The sequence below is a fragment of the Scyliorhinus torazame genome, chromosome 22 (assembly GCF_047496885.1).
Source record: "Scyliorhinus torazame isolate Kashiwa2021f chromosome 22, sScyTor2.1, whole genome shotgun sequence".
NCBI classification, from domain to species: domain Eukaryota; kingdom Metazoa; phylum Chordata; class Chondrichthyes; order Carcharhiniformes; family Scyliorhinidae; genus Scyliorhinus; species Scyliorhinus torazame.
The window spans coordinates 41,386,182-41,407,036 of NC_092728.1; the positions used below are offsets into that span (position 1 = coordinate 41,386,182).

Genomic DNA, 20,855 nt, shown 5'->3' on the forward strand with positions numbered 1-20,855 from the left:
ACATTCCAACACACACAAACATCTACAAATGCAACATATCCGAATATATGTTGCACATTGCTGATTGACAACTAACCATCCAACCAAATATATTTGAAACCCATCCAAGCCAATCAGCACATTGCAGGGGTAGGGACAGATGGAGTTAGACTGATAACATTCTCCTTAAACATAGAATTTCGGGAAGTAAGCAAGAAACCATTTCTGTATTATTTTTGAAAGTTAAAACTGTTTTATAAATTACTTCTCTTTAAGTCTTTTGCTGGCAAGGCTTTATTGAGAATAGATTTAAGTTTCTCTCAATTGTAATCAGTAGAGGCAATAAAAGATTCTTACTTCGAATCCGAGAAGTGTAACTCAAATTTCTACCGAGTTTTGGCAGGCTTCCGGGTCGCGGCGATGCGGAGCTAAGCCGCGCGAGTCGGCAGCTCCCGCAGAAACGGACTTTTGGGCCCGCTAACGGAGCCCCAACGGACCTGTAAAAAAAAAATCATCCCGTGGGGAAGAACGGAGGAAGTCCCCTACAGCCCTGCATGTACCGGACCCGCAGTGAAACGGCGAGGAAAGCGGCCCTGGAGCAGCGGGAGAAGAAAGAAGAAAAAAACAAAATGGCGGCGCCCATGGACAGAGAGGAGATGAAAGAGTTCATCAAGTGCTGCTTCGAGGAGCTGCGTAAGGAGATGGTGGCGCCTATACTAGCAATGGTGGAAAAACTTGGAGCAACCCAGAAAGCCCAAGAGGTGAAGATCCAGGAGATCCAGGAAAAAGTGAGTGAGAACGACGACGAGCTCGTGGGCCTGGCGGAGAGAGTAGAGCAGCACGAGGTGCTGCACAGGACGTGGGCGGGAAGACTCGAAGACCTGGAGAACAGATCAAGGAGAAACAACTTGAGGATCCTGGGTCTCCCAGAAGGAGTGGAGGGGGCCGATGCCACGGCATATGCGGGCACAATGATCGGGACGCTGATGGGTGCGGAGGCCCCCCCGGGATTGCTGGAGCTGGATGGGGCGCACCGAGTGCTAGCGAGGAAGCCCAAGACAAAAGAGCCGCCAAGGGCGATGGTGGTGAGATTTCACCGGTTTACGGACAGAGAGAGGGTCCTGAAATGGGCCAAGAAGGAAAGGAGCAGCAAGTGGGACAATGCGGAGATCAGAATATACCCGAACTGGAGCGCGGAGGTCGCTAAGCGGAGAGCGGGTTTCAACCGAGCCAAAGCGGTGCTGCACCGGAAAGGGGTGAAATTTGGAATGCTGCAGCTGTGTAACTGTGGGTTACACATAATGGCCAACACCACTACCTCGAAACGCCCGAAGAGGCGTGGACCTTTATACTAGCTGAAAAATTGGACTCTAATTGAGGGTTTGTGTGGGAGGGGGATGTTTGAGGGTTGTTGTACATAGGGGGTCAACCACGCGCAGGAAAGGATATATGGGCTGGGGGAGAGGGACAAGGCCATGACAGGAGCTGCGCCATGGGAGGCGGGGCAGGCTTTGGGAAGCGCAGGGTTGTCTTTCCCGCGCGCAGCAAAAAAAGGCGGGAAGGAGAACAAAGGAATGTACATTGATTGGGAGATTCCCACACGGGGGGGTTAAAGGGATGGCGGGGGAAGCCGGGATCAGCAGGTGTCAGCTGACTTACGGGAGGGATATGGGGGGAGCAAAAAAGCTAGACGGGGATCTAGCGGGGGGGGGGGGGAGGGAGGGGAGAGGAGGGAGGGGGGGAAGGGGGGGGGAAAGGGTTGCTGCTGCACTGGCCGAAAGAGAACGTGACACAGAAGAGGTGGCTGGGATGGGGGTCCCCCAGCTGGGGGACTGGAGAGTGAGGGAGACGCGGACAAGGGACTGGCCCAGAAAAGGAGATGGCTAGTCGGCAGGGGGGTGGGGGTGAGAGTCCCTCCAATCCGGCTGATAACGTGGAACGTGAGGGGCTTGAATGGGCCGGTGAAGCGGGCACGAGTGTTCGCGCACTTGAAGGGACTGAAGGCAGATGTGGCAATGCTCCAAGAGACACACCTGAAGGTGGCGGACCAGGTCAGGTTAAGAAAGGGATGGGTAGGACAGGTATTTCACTCGGGATTGGACGCAAAAAATAGAGGGGTGGCAATTCTGGTGGGAAAGCATGTGTCATTTGAGGCCAAGACTATCGTAGCGGACAATGGAGGGAGATACGTGATGTGAGTGGTAGGTTGCAAGGGACGTGGGTGGTGTTGGTAAATGTATACGCCCCAAACTGGGATGATGCTGGATTCATGAAGCGCATGTTGGGGCGCATTCCGGACCTGGAGGTAGGAGGACTAATAATGGGAGGGGATTTCAATACGGTGCTGGACCCAGCACTGGACCGCTCCAGATCAAGGATGGGAAGGAGGCCGGCGGCGGCCAAGGTACTAATTGGGTTTATGGATCAGATGGGGGGAGTGGACCCATGGAGGTTTGCAAGACCGCAGGCCAGGGAATTTTCTTTTTTCTCCCACGTGCATAAGGCTTATTCCCGGATAGATTTCTTTGTTCTGGGCAGGGCGCTCATCCCGAGAGTGGAGGGGATGGAGTATTCGGCCATAGCCGTTTCGGACCATGCCCCGCACTGGGTGGAACTGGAGCTGGGAGAGGAGAGGGACCAACGCCCGCTGTGGAGGCTGGATGTGGGACTGCTGGCGGACAAGGTGATGTGTGGGAAGGTGAGGGGGTGTATTGAAAGGTACTTGGAGGCCAACGACAACGGGGAGGTGCGAGTGGGGGTGGTATGGGAGGCGTTGAAGGTGGTGATCAGGGGAGAGCTGATCTCCATCAGGGCTCATAGGGAGAAGATAGAGGGAATGGAAAGGGAGAGGCTAGTGGGGAGATCTTGCGGGTGGACAGGAGATACGCAGAGGCCCCGGAGAAAAGATTACTTGGGGAAAGGCGACGGCTCCAGACGGAGTTTGACCTGCTGACCACGGGCAAGGCGGAGGCACAGTGGAGGAAGGCGCAAGGGTGACTTACGAGTACGGGGAAAAGACTAGTCGGATGCTGGTGCACCAGCTCCGTAAGAGGGCGGCAGCGAGGGAAATAGGGGGAATCAAAGATGGAAGGGGAGCCACGGTTCGAAGGGCAATGGAAATAAATAAGGTATTTAAGGACTTCTATGAAGAGCTGTACAGATCCCAGCCCCCAGGGGGGGAAGGGGGGATGAGGCGATTCCTGGACCAGCTGGGGTTCCCGAGGGTGGAGGAGCAGGAGGCGGTTGGTTTGGGGGCACCAATTGGGTTGGAGGAGTTGAGTAAGGGTTTGGGGAGCATGCAGGCGGGGAAGGGCCCGGGGCCGGACGGGTTCCCGGTGGAATTCTATAGAAAATATGTGGACCTGCTGGCCCCGCTACTAGTGAGGACCTTCAACGAGGCAAGGGAGGAGGGAACCCTGCCCCAGACAATGTCGGAGGCGACAATCTTCCTGATTCTAAAGCGAGACAAGGATCCACAGCAATGTGGATCATACAGGCCGATTTTGCTCCTCAATGTGGATGCTAAGCTATTGGCGAAGGTACTGGCCACTAGGATTGAGGACTGTGTCCCGGGGGTGATTCACGAAGACCAAACAGGATTCGTAAAGGGCAGGCAGTTAAATACCAATGTGCGGCGGCTCTTAAACGTGATAACGATGACATCGGAGGAGGGAGAGGCGGAGATAGTGGCAGCTATGGACGCGGAAAAAGCCTTTGACCGAGTAGAGTGGGAGTACCTCTGGGAGGTATTGCGCAGGTTTGGGTTCGGGGGAGGGTTTATTAGATGGGTTAAGCTCCTTTACAACGCCCCGGTGGCGAGCGTAGTGACGAACCGGCAGAGGTCGGAGTACTTTCGGCTGTACCGAGGGACGAGACAGGGGTGCCTCCTGTCTCCCCTCTTGTTTGCATTGGCGATCGAACCCTTGGCCACATCACTTAGGGAGTCTCAGAAATGGAGGGGCATAGTCCGCGGGGGAGAGGAGCATCGGGTATCGCTATATGCGGATGACCTGCTGCTATACGTGGCGGACCCAATGGAGGGGATGGTGGAGGTCATGCAGACTCTGAAGGAATTTGGAGAGTTCTCGGGCTACAAGCTTAATGTAGAGAAGAGTGAGCTTTTTGTATTACTGGCAGGGGACCAAGAAAGAGGGATAGGGGACCTGCCGCTGAGGAGGGCGGAGAGGAGTTTTCGGTATCTGGGGATCCAGATAGCCAGAAGTTGGGGGGCCCTACATAAACTGAATTTGACGAGGGTGGTGGAGCAAATGGAGGAGGATTTTAAAAGATGGGACATGCTCCCGCTCTCGTTGGCGGGTAGGGTGCAGTCGGTCAAAATGGTGGTCCTTCCGAGGTTTTTGTTCGTGTTTCAGTGCCTCCACATCGTGATCATCAAGGGCTTTTTCAAGAGAGTAGGTAGGAGTATCATGGGGTATGTGTGGGCAAATAAGACCCCGAGGGTTAGGAGAGGGTTCTTGGAATGCAACAGGGACCGAGGAGGGTTGGCTTTGCCAAACCTAGAGAGTTACTACTGGGCAGCAAATGTGGCGATGGTCCGTAAGTGGGTTATGGAGGGAGAGGGGGCGGCATGGAAGAGGATGGAGATGGCGTCCTGTAAAGGAACGAACCTGGGGGTGTTGGTAACGGCACCGCTGCCGCTCTCGCCGACAAAATACACCACAAGCCCGGTGGTGGCAGCAACACTAAAGATCTGGGGCCAGTGGAGAAGACACAGGGGTGCAATGGGAGCATCGGTATGGTCCCCGATCAGGGGTAACCACCGGTTTGTCCTGGGGAAGATGGACGGGGGGTTCCAAGGCTGGCATCGGGCGGAGATAAGAAGAAGGGGGGACCTGTTCATTGACGGGACATTTGCGAGCCTAGGGGCACTGGAGGAGAAATTTGAGTTACCCCCGGGAAATGCATTTAGATATATGCAGGTGAGGGCTTTTGTGAGGCGACAGGTGAGGGAATTTCCGTTGCTCCCGGCACAAGAAGTTCAAGATAGGGTGATCTCGGGGGTATGGGTCGGGGAGGGTAAGGTGTCGGAAATATACCAAGAGATGAAAGAAGAGGGGGAAGCGCTAGTAGAAGAACTGAAAGGTAAATGGGAGGAGGAGCTGGGGGAGGAGATTGAGGAAGGGCTATGGGCCGATGCCCTGGGTAGGGTTAATACCTCCTCCTCGTGTGCCAGGCTCAGTCTGATACAATTTAAGGTGGTTCACAGAGCGCTTCTGACGAGGGCGAGGCTGAGTAGGTTCTTTGGGGTAGAGGATAGATGTGAAAGATGTTCAGGGAGCCCGGCGAGCCATGTCCATATGTTTTGGTCATGCCCGGCATTGGAGGGGTTCTGGAGAGGAGTGGCGGGAGTAATATCCCAGGTGGTGAAAGTCCGGGTCAAGCCAAGCTGGGGGCTAGCAATATTCGGAGTAGTGGATGAGCCGGGAGTGCAGGAGGCGAAAGAGGCCGGCATTCTGGCCTTTGCGTCCCCAGTAGCCCGGTGAAGGGTCTTGCTATTGTGGAAGGAGGTGAAGCCCCCTAGCCTGGAGGCCTGGATTAACAACATGGCGGGGTTCATAAAATTGGAGAGAATTAAGTTCGCTTTGAGAGGGTCTGCACAGGGGTTCTACAGGCAGTGGCAACCGTTCCTAGAATATCTCGCGGAGCATTAGAAGAAGGTCGTTCAGCAGCAGCAGCAACCCTGGGGGGGGGGGGGGAGGGGGGAACGAGAGACTGTTTGAGGGGATGGACGAGCGGGAGATGGCATGGAGGGTGGGGGGAAACGGTACGCGCGGCCAAGAGCCAGTGTATAAAGCTATGTAAATATACCATCTTGCCATGTATATATCTTGCTCAGGGAGAATTTGCGTTATTTTGTTACGGGGGGGGGGCGGGGGGGGGGGGGGTGATTGTTTGTAAGGGGAAAAAAATTGTGTTGTTAAAAAACCTTAATAAAAAATATTTTTTTTTTTTAAATTTCTACCGAGTTTTAGGAGACTGCACTTGAACCGCATGGTAGGTCTCTACAACCAGGTTAAAGTTCAATAGGTTTGTTTCGAACACTAGCTTTCAGAGCGCTGCTCCTTCCTCAGGTGAATGAAGAGGTATGTTCCAGGAACATATATATAGACAAAGTCAAAGATGCAAGACAATGCTTTGAATGCGAGCATTTGCAGGTAATTTTCATTTCATTTCATAATTAAGTCTTTACAGATCCAGAGATGGGGTAACCCCAGGTTAAAGAGGTGTGAATTGTCTCAAGCCAGGACAGTTGGTAAGATTTTGCAAGCCCAGGCCAGATGGGGGAGGGGGATGAATGTAATGCAACATGAATCCAGGACTACGTGCTGAGGGACGCATTCAGGCTTGGGGCAGCTGCCGCCAAGGCGCAATGGGGAAAGACCACTGTGTAAAGTCTTTCCAGCAAATGTACAACGAGGGGCGGGTAACAGTGTAAACCCCCCTCGGTCTGGGCAACCAACACTCCAATGTACAAAAACAAACATGACACTGTAAATATTTAAGAAGGAATTGTAATGTAAAGAGTGATATGTGTATAACATTATCAAAATTGAATGAAAGAAAGTCAAGGCAATATGTAGCTCTGCCGGAAATGTACAGTCAAGACAATTTGAAATGTTCTGTAATGCTTATGATAAATTTTATGAATAAAGTATATTTTTTTGAATAAAAAAAAATGCAACATGAATCCCAGGTCCCGGTTGAGGCCGCACTCATGTGTGCAGAACTTGGCTCTAAGTTTCTGCTCGGCGATTCTGTGTTGTCGCGGGTCCTGAAGGCCGCCTTGGAGAACGCTTACCCGGAGATCAGAGGCTGAATGCCCTTGACTGCTGAAGTGTTCTCCGACTGGAAGGGAACATTCCTGCCTGGCGATTGTCGCGCAATGTCCGTTCATCTGTTGTCGCAGCGTCTGCATGGTCTCGCCAATGTACCATGCTTCGGGACATCCATTCCTGCAGCATATGAGGTAGACAACGTTGGCCGAATCGCGCGAGTATGTACCGCGTACCTGGTGGGTGGTGTTCTCACGTGTAATAGTGGTATCCATGTCGATGATCTGGCACGTCTTGCAGAGATTGCCATGGCAGGGTTGTGTGGTGTCGTGGTCACTGTTCTGAAGACTGGGTAGTTTGCTGCAAACAATGGTTTGTTTGAGGTTACGCGGTTGTTTGAAGGCAAGTAGTGGGGGGGTGGGCCAAGTTCCGCACACATGAGTGCGGCCTCAACCGGGACCTTGGTTTCATGTCGCATTACATTCACTCCCCACCATCTGGCCTGGGCTTGCGAAATCCTACCAACTGTCCTGGCTTGAGACAATTCACACCTCTTTAACCTGGGGTTAACCCCTATCTCTGGATCTGTAAAGTCTTAATTACCTGCAAATGATCGCATTCAAAGCATTGTCTGGCATCTTTGACCTTGTCTACATATATGTTTCTGAAACATATTTCTTCATTCACCTGAGGAAGGAGCAGTGCTCCGAAAGCTAGTGTTTGAAACAAACCTGATGGACTTTAACCTGGTGTTGTAAGACTTCTTACTGTGCCATATTAATAAGAAATTAAATGACAGTGAGATGGGGACATGGTTGGGGATATCATTCTCTTGTCTAGGACTTCGGAACTGAGGGGACATAACTGCTGCTAATCTTTCAATTTATGAATGAGAAATCATGTTGGATAAAACAACTGGAGTTGTTGAGGACGTAACTAGCAGAACAGATAAGGGCGAACCAGTGAAAGTGGCCAAGAGGCGGAGTTAGAGAGTCAGACGGCACAGAAGAGGACCTTTGGCCAATTGGGTTTGCACCAACAAAACTACACTAAATCTACACTCAACCACTTTTCAGCACTTGGTCCAAAGCCTTGAATGTTCTGACATTTCAAGTGCTCCCCATGTACTTTTTAAATGTTGTGAGGTTTCCCACCTCTACTACCATCCCAGGCAGTGCATTTCAGATTCCAACCATTCTGAATGAAAAAGTCTTTCCTTAAGTCCTCTTTAAACATCCTGCTCCTCACCTTAAAAGTATGCCTCCTTGTAATTGACCGTTCAACTAAGGGGAAAAGCTGCTTCCAATCCACCCTGTCCATCCCTTTATAACCTTAAAAACCTCAATCTGTTCCCCCCTCAACCTTCTCTCCTCTAAAGGAAAAAACACTCGTCGATCCAGCCTCTCTTCATAGCTCCCCCCGCCCCCCCAACATTCTTATCTATATCGTTTATATATATCACGAACAATAAGGAACCTAGTTCTGGTCCCTATGGTACACCCCTGGACACCGGCCTCCAGTCACGCAGACAACCTTCTATCACCACCCTGTCTCCTACCACTAAGCCAGTTTTGGATCCAACTTACCAAGTTACCCAGGATCCCATGTGCTTTTACCTTCTGTGTAGTCTCCAATGTGGAACCTTCTCAAAGGCTTTGCTGCAATCCATATAAATGGCATCAACTTCACTACTCTCATCTACACACCCGATCTAGAATCTACGGAATAGTAGAAAGTCAAAACCAATGCACCTCTGCAGTTACCATTCATAATGTCTTGGGGTGCAGGCCATCAGAACCAAGGAATCTGTTGGTCTTTAGTTCCATCAATTTCGCCAGTACTCTTCCCACGCTATAAATAATCATTGCTGAGAAAAGCGACTTTCTGTTGAAGCTTTTCATCTTGTACTCATCAGGTCATTCATAAGAATACAATGTGAGGGAAAACAACAAATGTATACCGAATGAGAAGAAAGCGCTGATTGGTCGGCAAGTGGGCTCTGATTGGTAGAGGTGTTGCCATGGAGAATGCGCCGGTTGATGGCGACTGACAGTTCAATTCCACTCCATTCCCACTTTCAAGGAAGGAGAAAGGAGAAAAGGAGAGAAGACTTGCAGCTGTACAAAACTCTGGTGCGGCCGCATTTGGAATATTGCGTGCAATTCTGGTCGCCGCATTATAGGAAGGATGTGGAAGCATTGGAAAGGGTGCAGAGGAGATTTACCAGGATGTTGCCTGGTATGGAGGGAGGATCTTGGGCGAAATTCTCCCCCAACGGCGCGATGTCCGCCGACTGGCGCCAAAAACGGCGCCAATCAGACGGGCATCGCGCCGGCCCAAAGGTGCGGAATGCTCCGCATCTTTGGGGGCCGAGCCCCAACATTGAGGGGCTAGGCCGGCGCCGGAGGGATTTCCGCCCCGCCAGCTGGCGGAAATGGCATTTGTTGCCCCGCCAGCTGGCGCGGAAATGCGGCGCATGTGCGGGAGCGTCAGCGGCCGCCGACAGTTTCCCGCGCATGCGCAGTGGGGAGAGTCCCTTCCGCCTCCGCCATGGTGGAGGCCGTGGCAGAGGCGGAAGGGAAAGAGTGCCCCCACGGTACAGGCCCGCCCGCGGATCGGTGGGCCCCGATCGCGGGCCAGGCCACCGTGGGGGCACCCCCCGGGGTCAGATCGCCCCGCGCCCCCCCCCCCAGGACCCCGGAGCCCGCCCACGCCGCCTGGTCCCGCCGGTAAATACCAGCTTTGATTTACGACGGCGGGACAGGCAATTTCTGGGCGGGACTTCGGCCCACTCGGGCCGGAGAATTGAGCGGGGGGTCCCCCCAACCGGCGCGGCCCGATTCCCGCCCCCGCCCAATCTCCGGTACCGGAGACTTCGGCGGGGTCGGGGGCGGGATTCACGGCGACCAACTGCCATTCTCCGACCCGGCGGGGGGTCGGAGAATGACGCCCCCTATGAATAAAGGCTGAGGGACTTGAGGCTGTTTTCATTTGAGAGAAGAAGGTTAAGAGGTGACTTAATTGAGGCATACAAGATGATCAGAGGATTGGATAGGGTGGACAGTGAGAGCCTTTTTCCTCAGATGGTGATGTCTAGCACGAGGGGACATAGCTTTAAATTGAGGGGAGATAGATATATGACAGATGTCAGAGGTAGGTTCTTTACTCAGAGAGCAGTAAGGGCGTGGAATGCCCTGCCTGCAACAGTAGTGGACTCGCCAACACTAAGGGCATTCAAATGGTCATTGGATAGACATATGGACGATAAGGGAATAGTGTAGATGGGCTTTAGAGTGGTTTCACAGGTCGGCGCAACATTGAGGGCGGAAGGGCCTGTACTGCGCTGTAATGTTCTATGTTCTATATGTTCTATGACACGGAACCAGAGGCCAGTCTCCATCCATGGCAACCAATCAGAGCCCAATTGCCAACCAATCAGCACTCTCTTCTGATTCAGTATAAATTGGTTGATTTCCCTTGCATTGTATTCTTGCAAATGTTCTGATGAGAGCAAGACAAAGAACTGTGACAACAATATCTTTTTCAGCAATATGCAAGTTCTGTATGAGAAAATGACGATTAAAATCAATTACTTTAAGTTCCTCATTCTCTTTGGACTCTAGTTCCCCAAGTTATTTTGTTTTCAAACGTGAAGAGAGACACAAAATATTTGGTTGGTGCCATTTCATTATAATTTCTGCTGTCTCTGTCTCTAAAATGCCTATGACAGGCTCTTGAATGACCCTTAACAAAGAACAAAGAACAATATAGCACAGGAACAGGCCTTTCGGCCCTCCAAGCCTGTGCCGATCACATGTCCTATCTAGACCAAACGCCTGTACCCTTCTATACACCATCTGCCCATGTGTCTATCCAGATAAGTCTTAAAGATTGCTAACATATCTGTCTCAACCACCTCACTTGGCAGTGCATTCCAAGCCACCACCACCCTCTGTGTAAAATACTTCCCCCGTACATCTCCACTGAACCTATCCCCTCTTACCAGGGGCTGGTTTAGCATAGGGCTAAATCGCTGACTTTGAAAGCAGACAAAGGCAGGCTAGCAGCACGGTTCAATTCCCATACCAGGCGCCGGAATGTGGCGACTAGGGTCTTTTCACAGTAACTTCATTTGAAGCCTACTTGTGACAATAAGCGATTTTCATTCATTTCATTTTGGACAGCACGGTAGCATTGTGGATAGCACAATTGCTTCACAGCTCCAGGGTCCCAGGTTCGATTCCGGCTTGGGTCACTGTCTGTGCGAAGTCTGCACATCCTCCCCGTGTGTGCGTGGGTTTCCTCCGGGTGCTCCGGTTTCCTCCCACAGTCCAAAGATGTGCAGGTTAGGTGGATTGGCCATGATAAATTGCCCTTAGTGTCCAAAATTGCCCTTAGTGTTGGCTGGAGTTACTGGGTTATGGGGATAGGGTGTGGAGGTGTTGACCTTGAGTAGGGTGCTCTTTCCAAGAGCCGGTGCAGACTCGATGGGCCGAATTGAAGCCTACTTGTGACACTAAGCGATTTTCATGGCCTCCTTCTGCACTGTAAATTCTATGAAATTTTATGATTGTAACAGTAAGCAATTTTCATTCATTTCATTTACCTTGAACTTGTGCCCACTTGTAATTGTCATTTCCACCCTCGGAAAAAGCCTCCAACTGTTCACCCTATCTATACCCTCATCATTTTATAAACTTCTATCAGATTGCCTCTGTCTCTCTAGGGAGAACAATCCCAGTTTATTTAATCTTTCCTCATAGCTAATACTGACCTCTTCTTTTCTGCATACTTGTTCTCTTTCCATTCTTTACCTCTCTTGCCAAAATACACCCATATTCTTCTTTCTCCTCTTTATTATTTCTTGCTCATCTTCAGCTGATGTTCTGAAGTCCTTCCAACCCTCAAAATCACGAATCCTTTTGGCAACACTGTCCATCTTCATTTCCTTTTGTCTAATACTAGCCTCATTTCTCCCATTAGCCAGTTTTGTACTTTTCCAATGGGATTTTATTCCGCAAAGGTTCATTGAGAATTATAATTGATTTAAACGCTTTTACGATCTTACCCAGCACCAAATCTTTCAACCTGATTTTCTAACATACCTTAGACAGTCCACCCTTTATACCTCCATATTGACTTTGCATAAGTTAAGGATTGGAACTTAATCACACCACTCAGGCACTTATTTTAAAATTCTATCAGATTATGATCACTCCTAAAGATCCTTTAGCATCAGATTATCTATTAATGTTATCCAACGACGCAATGTGAAATCTAAAATAGCCCTTTTCCTTTTTGGTTCTGCAACACAGTGTTCTAAAATAGATATTCCATTATTCGAAGACACAGTCACAATTTCTAACCAAGCTGACTCCAATGGGATATTTCTTACGCCTCAATTCATCTGCCCCAGTGCTCATCTGCTGCTCTCTGTGATTCATCTCACTCTCTTTCTGATGTCAGAGTGCCTTCCATGTGATATCATAAGACAATTGAACTGTATGTTTCAAAATTGCATTCAGTAATGACCAAATGGGCTCAACACGCAGTGATGGTATCTCACTAGTCCTTTGAAAGAATTGTGGGAGCTTTGTGAGGTGCACATCCACCTGTTTAAATCATGCTCAACATTTCATTTGGCTACTTTGCTGCCAGGAGTGTTTCAATGGCAAGAAGACATTTCAATGGAGGAAGGGAGAATTATCGACCAACAGGAACCTGAGCATCTCTGCCACTAAACATTCACCTGAGGAAGGAGCAGCGCTCCGAAAGCTAGTGACATCGAAACAAACCTGTTGGACTTTAACCTGGTGTTGTAAAACTTTATACTGTACTAAATTTTAATTAATATTATAAGAGTGTGGAGGGCCAGTACAGGAGGAATGTTTTAAACTCAACTGAGTGAGGAAGCCAGACACAGCAGAAGACAATTTCATGCTGAATATCTCTCCTTGACACATGCCAGGTCAGGTGAGGGCCAGAAAATCCTCAATGATCCCTGTATATCAATCAATCAAGCTATTTATATGACATCATAAAACTATCAACATAATTCCACAAGCAAACAGTGAGTCAAAGTATTTTCCTAATTTTTAAGAAGTGTTTTTTCCTGCAAGTTATATATGTGAGTACCTGATGATGATGAATCACTCTGCTGGTGGCTCAGGGGATTTCTCAAAGGTGTCCTGTGGTCCAGGAGACATTTCTGAGATCTCCGTTGGTTCAGGAGATGTCACCAAGTTTTCCACTGGCTCAGGCGATGTTTCCAAGTTTTCCATGGGAAGCGTTTCCAAATTCTCTTGTGCTTCCGGAGATGTTTCCAGATTCTCCACTTCCTCTGTGGGCGATAGTCCCGAGTTCTCTACCAGTTCAGGAGATGTTTCCAAGTTTTCTGGTGCTTCTGGAGATGTTTCCAAGTTCTGCACTTGCTGTGAGGGAGAAATGTCTAAGTTCTCTGCCGGTTCAGGAGATGTTTCCACGTTTTCTGGTGGTTCTGGAGATGTTTCAAAGTTCTCTAGAGGTGTGGTAGGAGATCCTTCCAAATCCTCTGGTGATTCAGGTGAGGTGCCTATCTCTAGTTGAGAGGAAGAGATTCCCAGGTCCTCTTCTGGTTGAATGGGTGATGGGATCACTGAACCTGCTTCCTCTTGGCCTTCTTGACACTGTGCTCTAGCTAATTCACGTTCCATAAGTTCCTTACATGGGCAACAGACCAGAGTACTCAACTCACACGGGCATTGTGGTTTAAATCCTGGACAGGTTTTTGAACCAACTGGCATCCCTCCTTGAGAAACTCCATCAGTTCCTTGGCTGTCCATTTGACCTGCCTCAATATTGTCAGGCGCCTGGGTTTCTGATGTTCCTTGGCCTCCCTGGCTGTCTGCCTGAGCTCCCTGGGGCTGACCGGCTGATCCAGTTCCTTGCATGAGTTGAGCCAATGCTTCCTGCTCCGATGGAGCCGGGATGTGAACCCCTACACATTCCAGCCCAGGTTGGATCATAGTCCTTGCTTGGTATTGCGCAAGAAGAGATTGAAAAGCTTGGCTGCCATGAGGAATATATTTCTCTTTAAAACAGTAGTGCCGTGGTGGGTGAAGGGGGGCTCGCCCGCGATAGGCAGGCTTACGGGATATTGAATTGCCCCCATCATGTTGAGGGCCGAGGATATGGCCGTTGTTATCTACCAGTATTTTTGGCCAGTGAGACCGGAATGGAATCGATGAGCCCATCATGTTTGCTGTAGGGCAACGTCCTGACGCCCAAAGATCGTCTCAGCATCAATCAACAGGTTGAGGACAGTTGACTGGCAGGGGTGCCAATGCTGTTGTCATGGGGACATATAAGCTGGTTGCTAAGTAACTGCTTAACACTGACAGTATGAAAGGCCTGAGACTCCTGAACACCTGACAAATAGCAACACACCTGCATCAAAGAGGATGGATATTCAGAAACAGACTCTCTTCACCCCAGAACCACATTATATACCTGGGTAAGTCACACTCTCAGACTGTGAATAGAAGCATCTGAACAGGGGAATGAAATAAGAAACTCTTCAACAATGAATGGTTACATCAATGCTGCCCGACCAGAAGTTCCTGTTTAGATTTCAGATTTTCAGCTGCATTGAGGACCTGTTGAGAACCACAACTGAACTGTCCCTAGTCCACGTTACAGTCCAAATCCGCTCCATAAGCTCTAGTACCATCGCCTGTCTCTGAACCTTCCTCAGACTATCATTTGCCTAAAACGTAATCCATTGGCAGAGGCATAGAATATAAAAGTAAGGATATAATGTTAGAATTCTATAAAACACTGGTGAGGCCACAACTGGAGTATTGTGTTCAGTTCTACTCACTACATTACAGGAAGGACGTAACTGCTCTAGACAGAGTGCAGAGGAGGTTTACAAGAATGTTGTCAGGGCTAGAAAAGTGTAGCTACGAGGAGAGAGTGGATAGGTTGGGGTTATTTTCCCTGGAATAAAGGAGGCTGAGGGATGACTTAATTGAGGTGTACAAAATTATGAGGGGAGGAGATAGAGTGGACAGGATAAAATTGTTTCCCTTGGCGAAGAATTCTAGAACCAGGGGACATAGATTCAAGATACCTGGCAGAAGATATAGAAGGGACATGAGGAAGGATCTTTTTTACACAGAGGATAGAGGGAGTCTAGAATTCGCTGCCTGAGTTGGTGGTGGAGGCAGAGACGCTAAACTCTTTTAAAAAGTACCAGGATCTGCACCTTAAGTGCTGTAAGATACAGGGCCGGGTGCAGGAAGGTGGGATTAGAAAGGGCACCTGGATATCCTCAGGCTAGCATGGACAAGCTGGGACGAATGTTTACTAAGGACTCGGGGAGAGTCTAAACCAAGTAAAATAAAGAACTTAGGGTTATTTACAATAACGGTATTTACATCACCTGACAGATCCCTACTGTGTTCCTTCTCTGGTCGGCATCATACTGGCCGACCTTTTATACAAAGGTAAATAGAGTTCCCTCGCCCCTCAGCAGGGAAACTCATACTCAGCGAAAGCCACAGGGAGATAATCATTCCCACCCTGTAAGTCTCATTCGGGACACTACAGAATGGCCTCCTTCTGTGCTGTATCTTTTCTATGGTTCCATGCCCTGTTACCTACAGACAACGATCCTGGCGTTTTGCATCCTTCATAAACCTCAGCTCATCCACAACTCTGCCACCTCCATCCTCCTATTCCATTCACCCATTGACTTTGTGCTTCCTGATCTACATTGGATCTCTCACCTTGAACCTCAAATTTAAATGTTCATATTTGTGTTTAAACCATTGCATTTTGTAGCTTTTCCCCATTTTTCAAAGAAATGTGTTTCCTTTGACTCCGACCACTTGTTTTCACCCTTTCACTTTGTTCCACTGTTAGCGTTCTGGGATTCGATGCTTCAATCTCTTTGCCTCTCCATCGCTTTTACCTCCGACTTAAAACTCGCCTATTTTACGCAGCATCTCATCACTTTCCAATATCTCCTTTGGCTTGCTGTCTGTTTTCCTTTGATTGAACTCCTTTGAAACAACTTGGGATGTTAAGCTGTGCTAAATGTGAATTAGATTTTGGCTGTGCTGCATAAAGCTCGTGTGTTACTGGCTGGTAACAGTTCGAAAAGGTTTTCTAGTGTCTGAGAATGAGCCTGTGACTGACAATGTCCAGGGACCAAACAACAGTCAAATACTGCAAGTGCTGGAAACACTCGGTAAGTCTGGCCTCGGGTGACTGTCTGTGCGGAGTCTACACGTCCTCCCCGTGTGTGCGTGGGTTTCCTCCGGGTGCTCAGGTTTCCACCCACAGTCCAAAGATGTGCAGGTTAGGTGGATTGGCCATGATAAATTGCCCTTAGTGTCCAAAAAAGTTAGGAGGGGTTACTGGGTTATGGGGATAGGGTGGAAGTGTGGGATTAAGTTGGGTGCTCTTTCTAAGGGTCGTTGCAGACTCGATGGGCCAAATGGCCTCCTTCTGCATAGTAAATTCTATGTTCTATGTTCTAAGTATCTGTGGAGAAAGAAACAGAGTTAATGTTGAGGTTAACCATCTTTAACCAGGTTAAAGTCCAACAGGTATATTTGGAATCACTAGCTTTCAGAGCGCAGCTCCTTCATCAGGGGCGGGATTCTCCGAAAACTGGCGCGATGTCCGGGACCCGGTGCCAGAAACGGCGCGGATCACTCCGCCGTCGGACCCCCCCCCCCCCCAAACAACACAAATTCTCCGGCCCCGAATGGGCTAGCAGCGGCATGACGCCATTCGCGATGGCGTCACCCGACGTGGACGGTGACGCCGAGCGTGGCGGCTCAAAAGACGTGCCCCCCCCACCCCGGAAGACCAGACAAGATGACCGCCCGCCGCGCAGCCCCGAGGTTCCAGGACCGCAGTGGAGGAGAGGAGGGAGTCCATGTACCCCGGACACGGCCTCAGGGTCGCCCCACGCCTCAGCCAGCGTCTGTGGAGGGCGGTGCCGCAAGAAGGTGAACGACCTCATCAGGACTGCCGGGGTGAGTCCCCCCACTCCCTGCCTGATGTGTGGCACACCCCCAGGTGAAGCCAACCCTAACCCTAACCTCTGCACTATACGCACAACCGATGGCATGCATTCATAAAGCTGTCTAACACTGTTGCCCTTTACCCCTGCCACCCATCCGCCCCCCACAGGAGAAGCGCGCACACAACAATAGGGAGCATGAGAGGACTGGAGGGGGCCCAGCTGATGAGAGGCCACTCCCCATACATGAGGAAAGGGCCCTGGAACTGGCTGGTGGACTTTAGGACCGGGAGGTTGCCGATGCAGAGGTCGGGGGCCCACCAGCATGTGAGCCACCAACAGCCCATCTCCATATCCCCCTCCCCATATCCCCCGCCCCCATTTCCCCCATATCCCCTCCCCCATATCCCCCATATCCACCCTCCCCCATATCCCCCTCCCCCATATCCCCCATATCCGCCCTCCCACATATCCCCCATATCCCCCCTCCCATATCCCCCATATCACCCCTACTCCATATCCCCATAACCCCCTCCCCCGTATCCCCCAAATCCCCCCTCCCCATATCCCCCCTCTCCCATATCCCCATATACCTCCTCCCCCATATCCCCCATATCCCCCCTGCCCCATATCCCCCATATCCCCCCTACCCCATATCCCCATATCCCCCTGCCCATATACCCATATCCCCCTCCCCATATCCCCCATATCCCCCCTCCCCATAGCCCCATATCCCCCTCCCCCATATCCCCCCTCCCATTTCCCCCATATCCTCCCTCCCCATATCCCCCCTCCCCATATCCCCCATATCCCCCCTCCCCATATCCCCATATCCCCCTCGCCATATCCCCTATCCCATATCCCACATATCCCCCCTCCCCCATATCCCCCTCCCCATATCCCCATATCCACCTCCCCATGCCCCCATATCCCCCCTCCCCATTATCCCCCATATCCCCCACATTCCCATCCGCCATATCCACCTTCCCCCATATCTCCATATCCCCCTTCCCCCATATCCCCTTCCCGTATCCCCCATATTCCCCTTCTCCCATATCCCCCATCCCCCATATCACTTCCCCATATCCCCCTCCCCATATACTCCCTCCCCCATATCCCCCCTCCCCCACAGCCCCATATCCCCCTCCCCCAGATCCCGCACATCCCCCTTCCCCCATATCCCCCTTCCCCCATATCTCCCATATCCCCCTTCCCCCATATCCCCCTCCCCCATATCCCCCATACCCCCCTCCCCCATATTCCCCATATCCCCCCTCCCCCATATCCCCCATATCCCCCCTCCCCCATATCCCCCATAACCCCCTCCCCCATATCCCCCTCCCCATATTCTCCATATCCCCCTCCCCCATATCCCCCTCCCTCATATCCCCCATAACCCCCTCACCCATATCACCCATATCCCCCCTCCCCCATATCACCTGGTCACCGCCTGAGTGTCTAACCATGCATGCTTCATTGTGTATCGCAGGAGAAGACGTCGAGGCATCCATCCCCGCCGATGCCGACCGCCCGTAGGATGCCCCTCGGAGGCCACGGGATACGGAGAGACCCAGACCCTCTGGCACGCGATGCCCACAGGATGCCCCAGGGTGACCATGGGATACGGAGAGACCCAGACCCTCTGGCACACGACGCCCGCAGAAATGCCCCACGGTGACCACGGGAGAGGGAGAGACCTGAGCAATAGGGAGACGATGCCCCTGTTTCGTGCGGGTGCGGCGTCGCAGCCGAGCCACGAAACCACTACCCAGGACAGCCCTACCCAGCACACTCCTACCTAGGACACCTCTACCCAGGAGACCCCTACCTAGGACACCCCTACCCAGGAGACCCCTACCCAGGAAACCGAAATACAGGACAGTGACACAGAGTGGATGGCTGGAGACGAACCGCCACCCCAAAGTACCATTGACTCAGAGTTGAACGATGCGCACGACACAACGCCACTGCTGTCACCAACACCCTCCACCATCGCAGAAACACTCACCTCGATTGGGCACTTTAGTGATGAGGCGTCTGGTACACTCACTGGTGCGCACAACACAGCCGTCCCGGTACAGCAGGTGGAGGTAGGAGCAGCAGAGGGGCCGAGAGGCCGGAGGGTATCCTGGCGCAAGCGAACATCTGCCGCCCAGAAGGATCCCGGGTTCCTGGAGTTACCACACCCACCCATAGCCCCGATGCAACCACCAAACCCGGAGACGAGCGAAGAGGGAGACGGCCGGCTTGCGGCGGCTGCAGTCGCAGGTGGAGGAGTGCACCCGCGTCCAGGAGCTGGGAGTGGTGCCGGTCATACGTGCCACCCAGGCCAACTCTGCATGGGTGGCGTCCGCGGTGGAGGCAATGGGTGTGATGGTGTCAGGCATGGGGAGCAGTATGCGAGGCCTGGGGCTTTCCGTGCAGGCGGCGTCTATGGCCCAGGACATGGCTGCCCTCTCACAGGAGGCCATGAGCCAGTGCCAGAAGCAGATGGCAGAGGCGCTCAACGCCGTGGCCCTGTCTCAGCAGGCCATAGCCCAGTCTCAGCAGGCAATGGCCCAATCCCTGCAGGCCATGGCCCAGTCTCAGCAGGCCATCGCTGAGGGCATCGGCGCCATTGCCCATGTGCTAGCCTGCGTCGCACAGTCACAGACAGGGATGGCCAACTCCCTGAGCTCCATGGCTGCAAACCTACAGACCCTTGTCGATACCAGCACGGGCCTCCAGGATTGGCAGCGCCAGGTGTCAGAGGGGCGTCGGATGGCCAGTCCGTTCGAACCCCCGATGCATGTAGAGGCCTGGGGGCCATTGGGCACCCCAAGGGAGAAGGAGTTGCTGGCGCTACCTCCTGTAGGGGAGGTCCAGGAACACTGCAGCACCTTGGACTCCGCCCCTTCCGTCCCAGGTGCATCGGGTGGGCAACGGGCAGAACAGGCTGGCAGCTTGCCATCCCAGTCGCCCGGGCCGCAGCCTGGCCCATCTAGGCAAGGATGCCCCAGGAAACAGCACCTAAAGGGATCCAGTGTCAGAGGGCAGGAATCACAGGAGTCCACCTCCAGTTCTGCTGTACCGTCTGGGGAACCACCTAGGCGTAGTCAAAGGGCCCGTAGGGCCAAACAATTAGACACTGAGTAAGTTGGCATGGGTGCAGGGCACAGACGAGTTTTAGGGGCTAGGGCACGTGCATGAACGTGTTTGGGGAGGGTGCGTGCCGGGTAGGAGGGGGTTGGGGGGGGGGGTTGGGGAGGGTGTGTGCCGGGTAGGTGAGGGGTGGCGTTTGGGGTGGGTGCGTGCCGGGTAGGGGGGGTGGAGGGGGTTGGGGAGGGTGCGTGCCGGGTAGGAGGGGTGGGGGGGGGGGTTGGGGGGGGTGCCGGGTAGGAGAGGGGTGCGTTTGGGGAGGGTGCGTGCCGGGTAGGAAAGGTGGGGGGGTTGGGGGGGGGTGCCGGGTAGGAGAGGGGTGGCGTTTGGGGAGGGTGCGTGCCGGGTAGGAGGGGGGGGGTTGGGGAGGGTGCGCGCCGGGTATGAGAGGTGGGGAGGGTTGGGGAGGGTGCGTGCCGGGTAGGAGAGGGTCGGGGGTTGGGGAGGGTGCGTGCCGGGTAGGGGGGGTGGGGGGGGATGGGGAGGGTGTGTGCCGGGTGGGGGGGGGGGTTGGGGGGGGTGCCGGGTAGGAGAGGGGTGCGTTTGGGGAGGGTGCGTGCCGGGTAGGAAAGGTGGGGGGGTTGGGGAGGGTGCGTGCCGGGTAGGAAAGGTGGGGGGGTTGGGGAGGGTGCGCGCCGGGTAGGAGGGGGTGGGGGGGGGGGGGTTGGGGGGGTTGCCGGGTAGGAGAGGGGTGCATTTGGGGAGGGTGCGTGCCGGGTAGGAGGGGGTGGGGGGGGGGGGGGGTTGGGGGGGGGGTGCTGGGTAGGAGAGGGGTGGCGTTTGGGGAGGGTGCGTGCCGGGTAGAACAGGGGGGGGTTGGGGAGGGTGCGCGCCGGGTATGAGAGGGGTGGCGTTTGGGGAGGGTGCGTGCCGGGTAGGAGGGGGGGGTTGGGGAGGGTGCGCGCCGGGTATGAGAGGGGTGGCGTTTG

General features: G+C 52.7%; 2 protein-coding genes across 2 annotated transcripts in view; one reads left to right on the plus strand and one right to left on the minus strand.

Annotated features, from left to right (window-relative positions):
- Positions 1 to 14,034, minus strand: part of LOC140398804 (uncharacterized) — a 31,305-nt gene extending 17,271 nt beyond the window's left edge. The window contains exon 1 of the mRNA XM_072487769.1: positions 12,909 to 14,034. Coding sequence (XP_072343870.1) covers positions 12,923 to 14,008 — 1,086 coding nt within the window. The 5' untranslated portion in view covers positions 14,009 to 14,034 and the 3' untranslated portion in view covers positions 12,909 to 12,922. The remainder of the gene's footprint in view (positions 1 to 12,908) is intronic.
- A 177-nt stretch (positions 14,035 to 14,211) lies between these two features.
- LOC140398805 (ciliary microtubule inner protein 2A-like) overlaps positions 14,212 to 20,855 on the plus strand; it is a 79,433-nt gene continuing 72,789 nt past the window's right edge. Inside the window, exon 1 of the mRNA XM_072487770.1 lies at positions 14,212 to 14,265. Within this exon, the coding sequence (XP_072343871.1) occupies positions 14,213 to 14,265 (53 nt within the window). The 5' untranslated portion in view covers position 14,212. The remainder of the gene's footprint in view (positions 14,266 to 20,855) is intronic.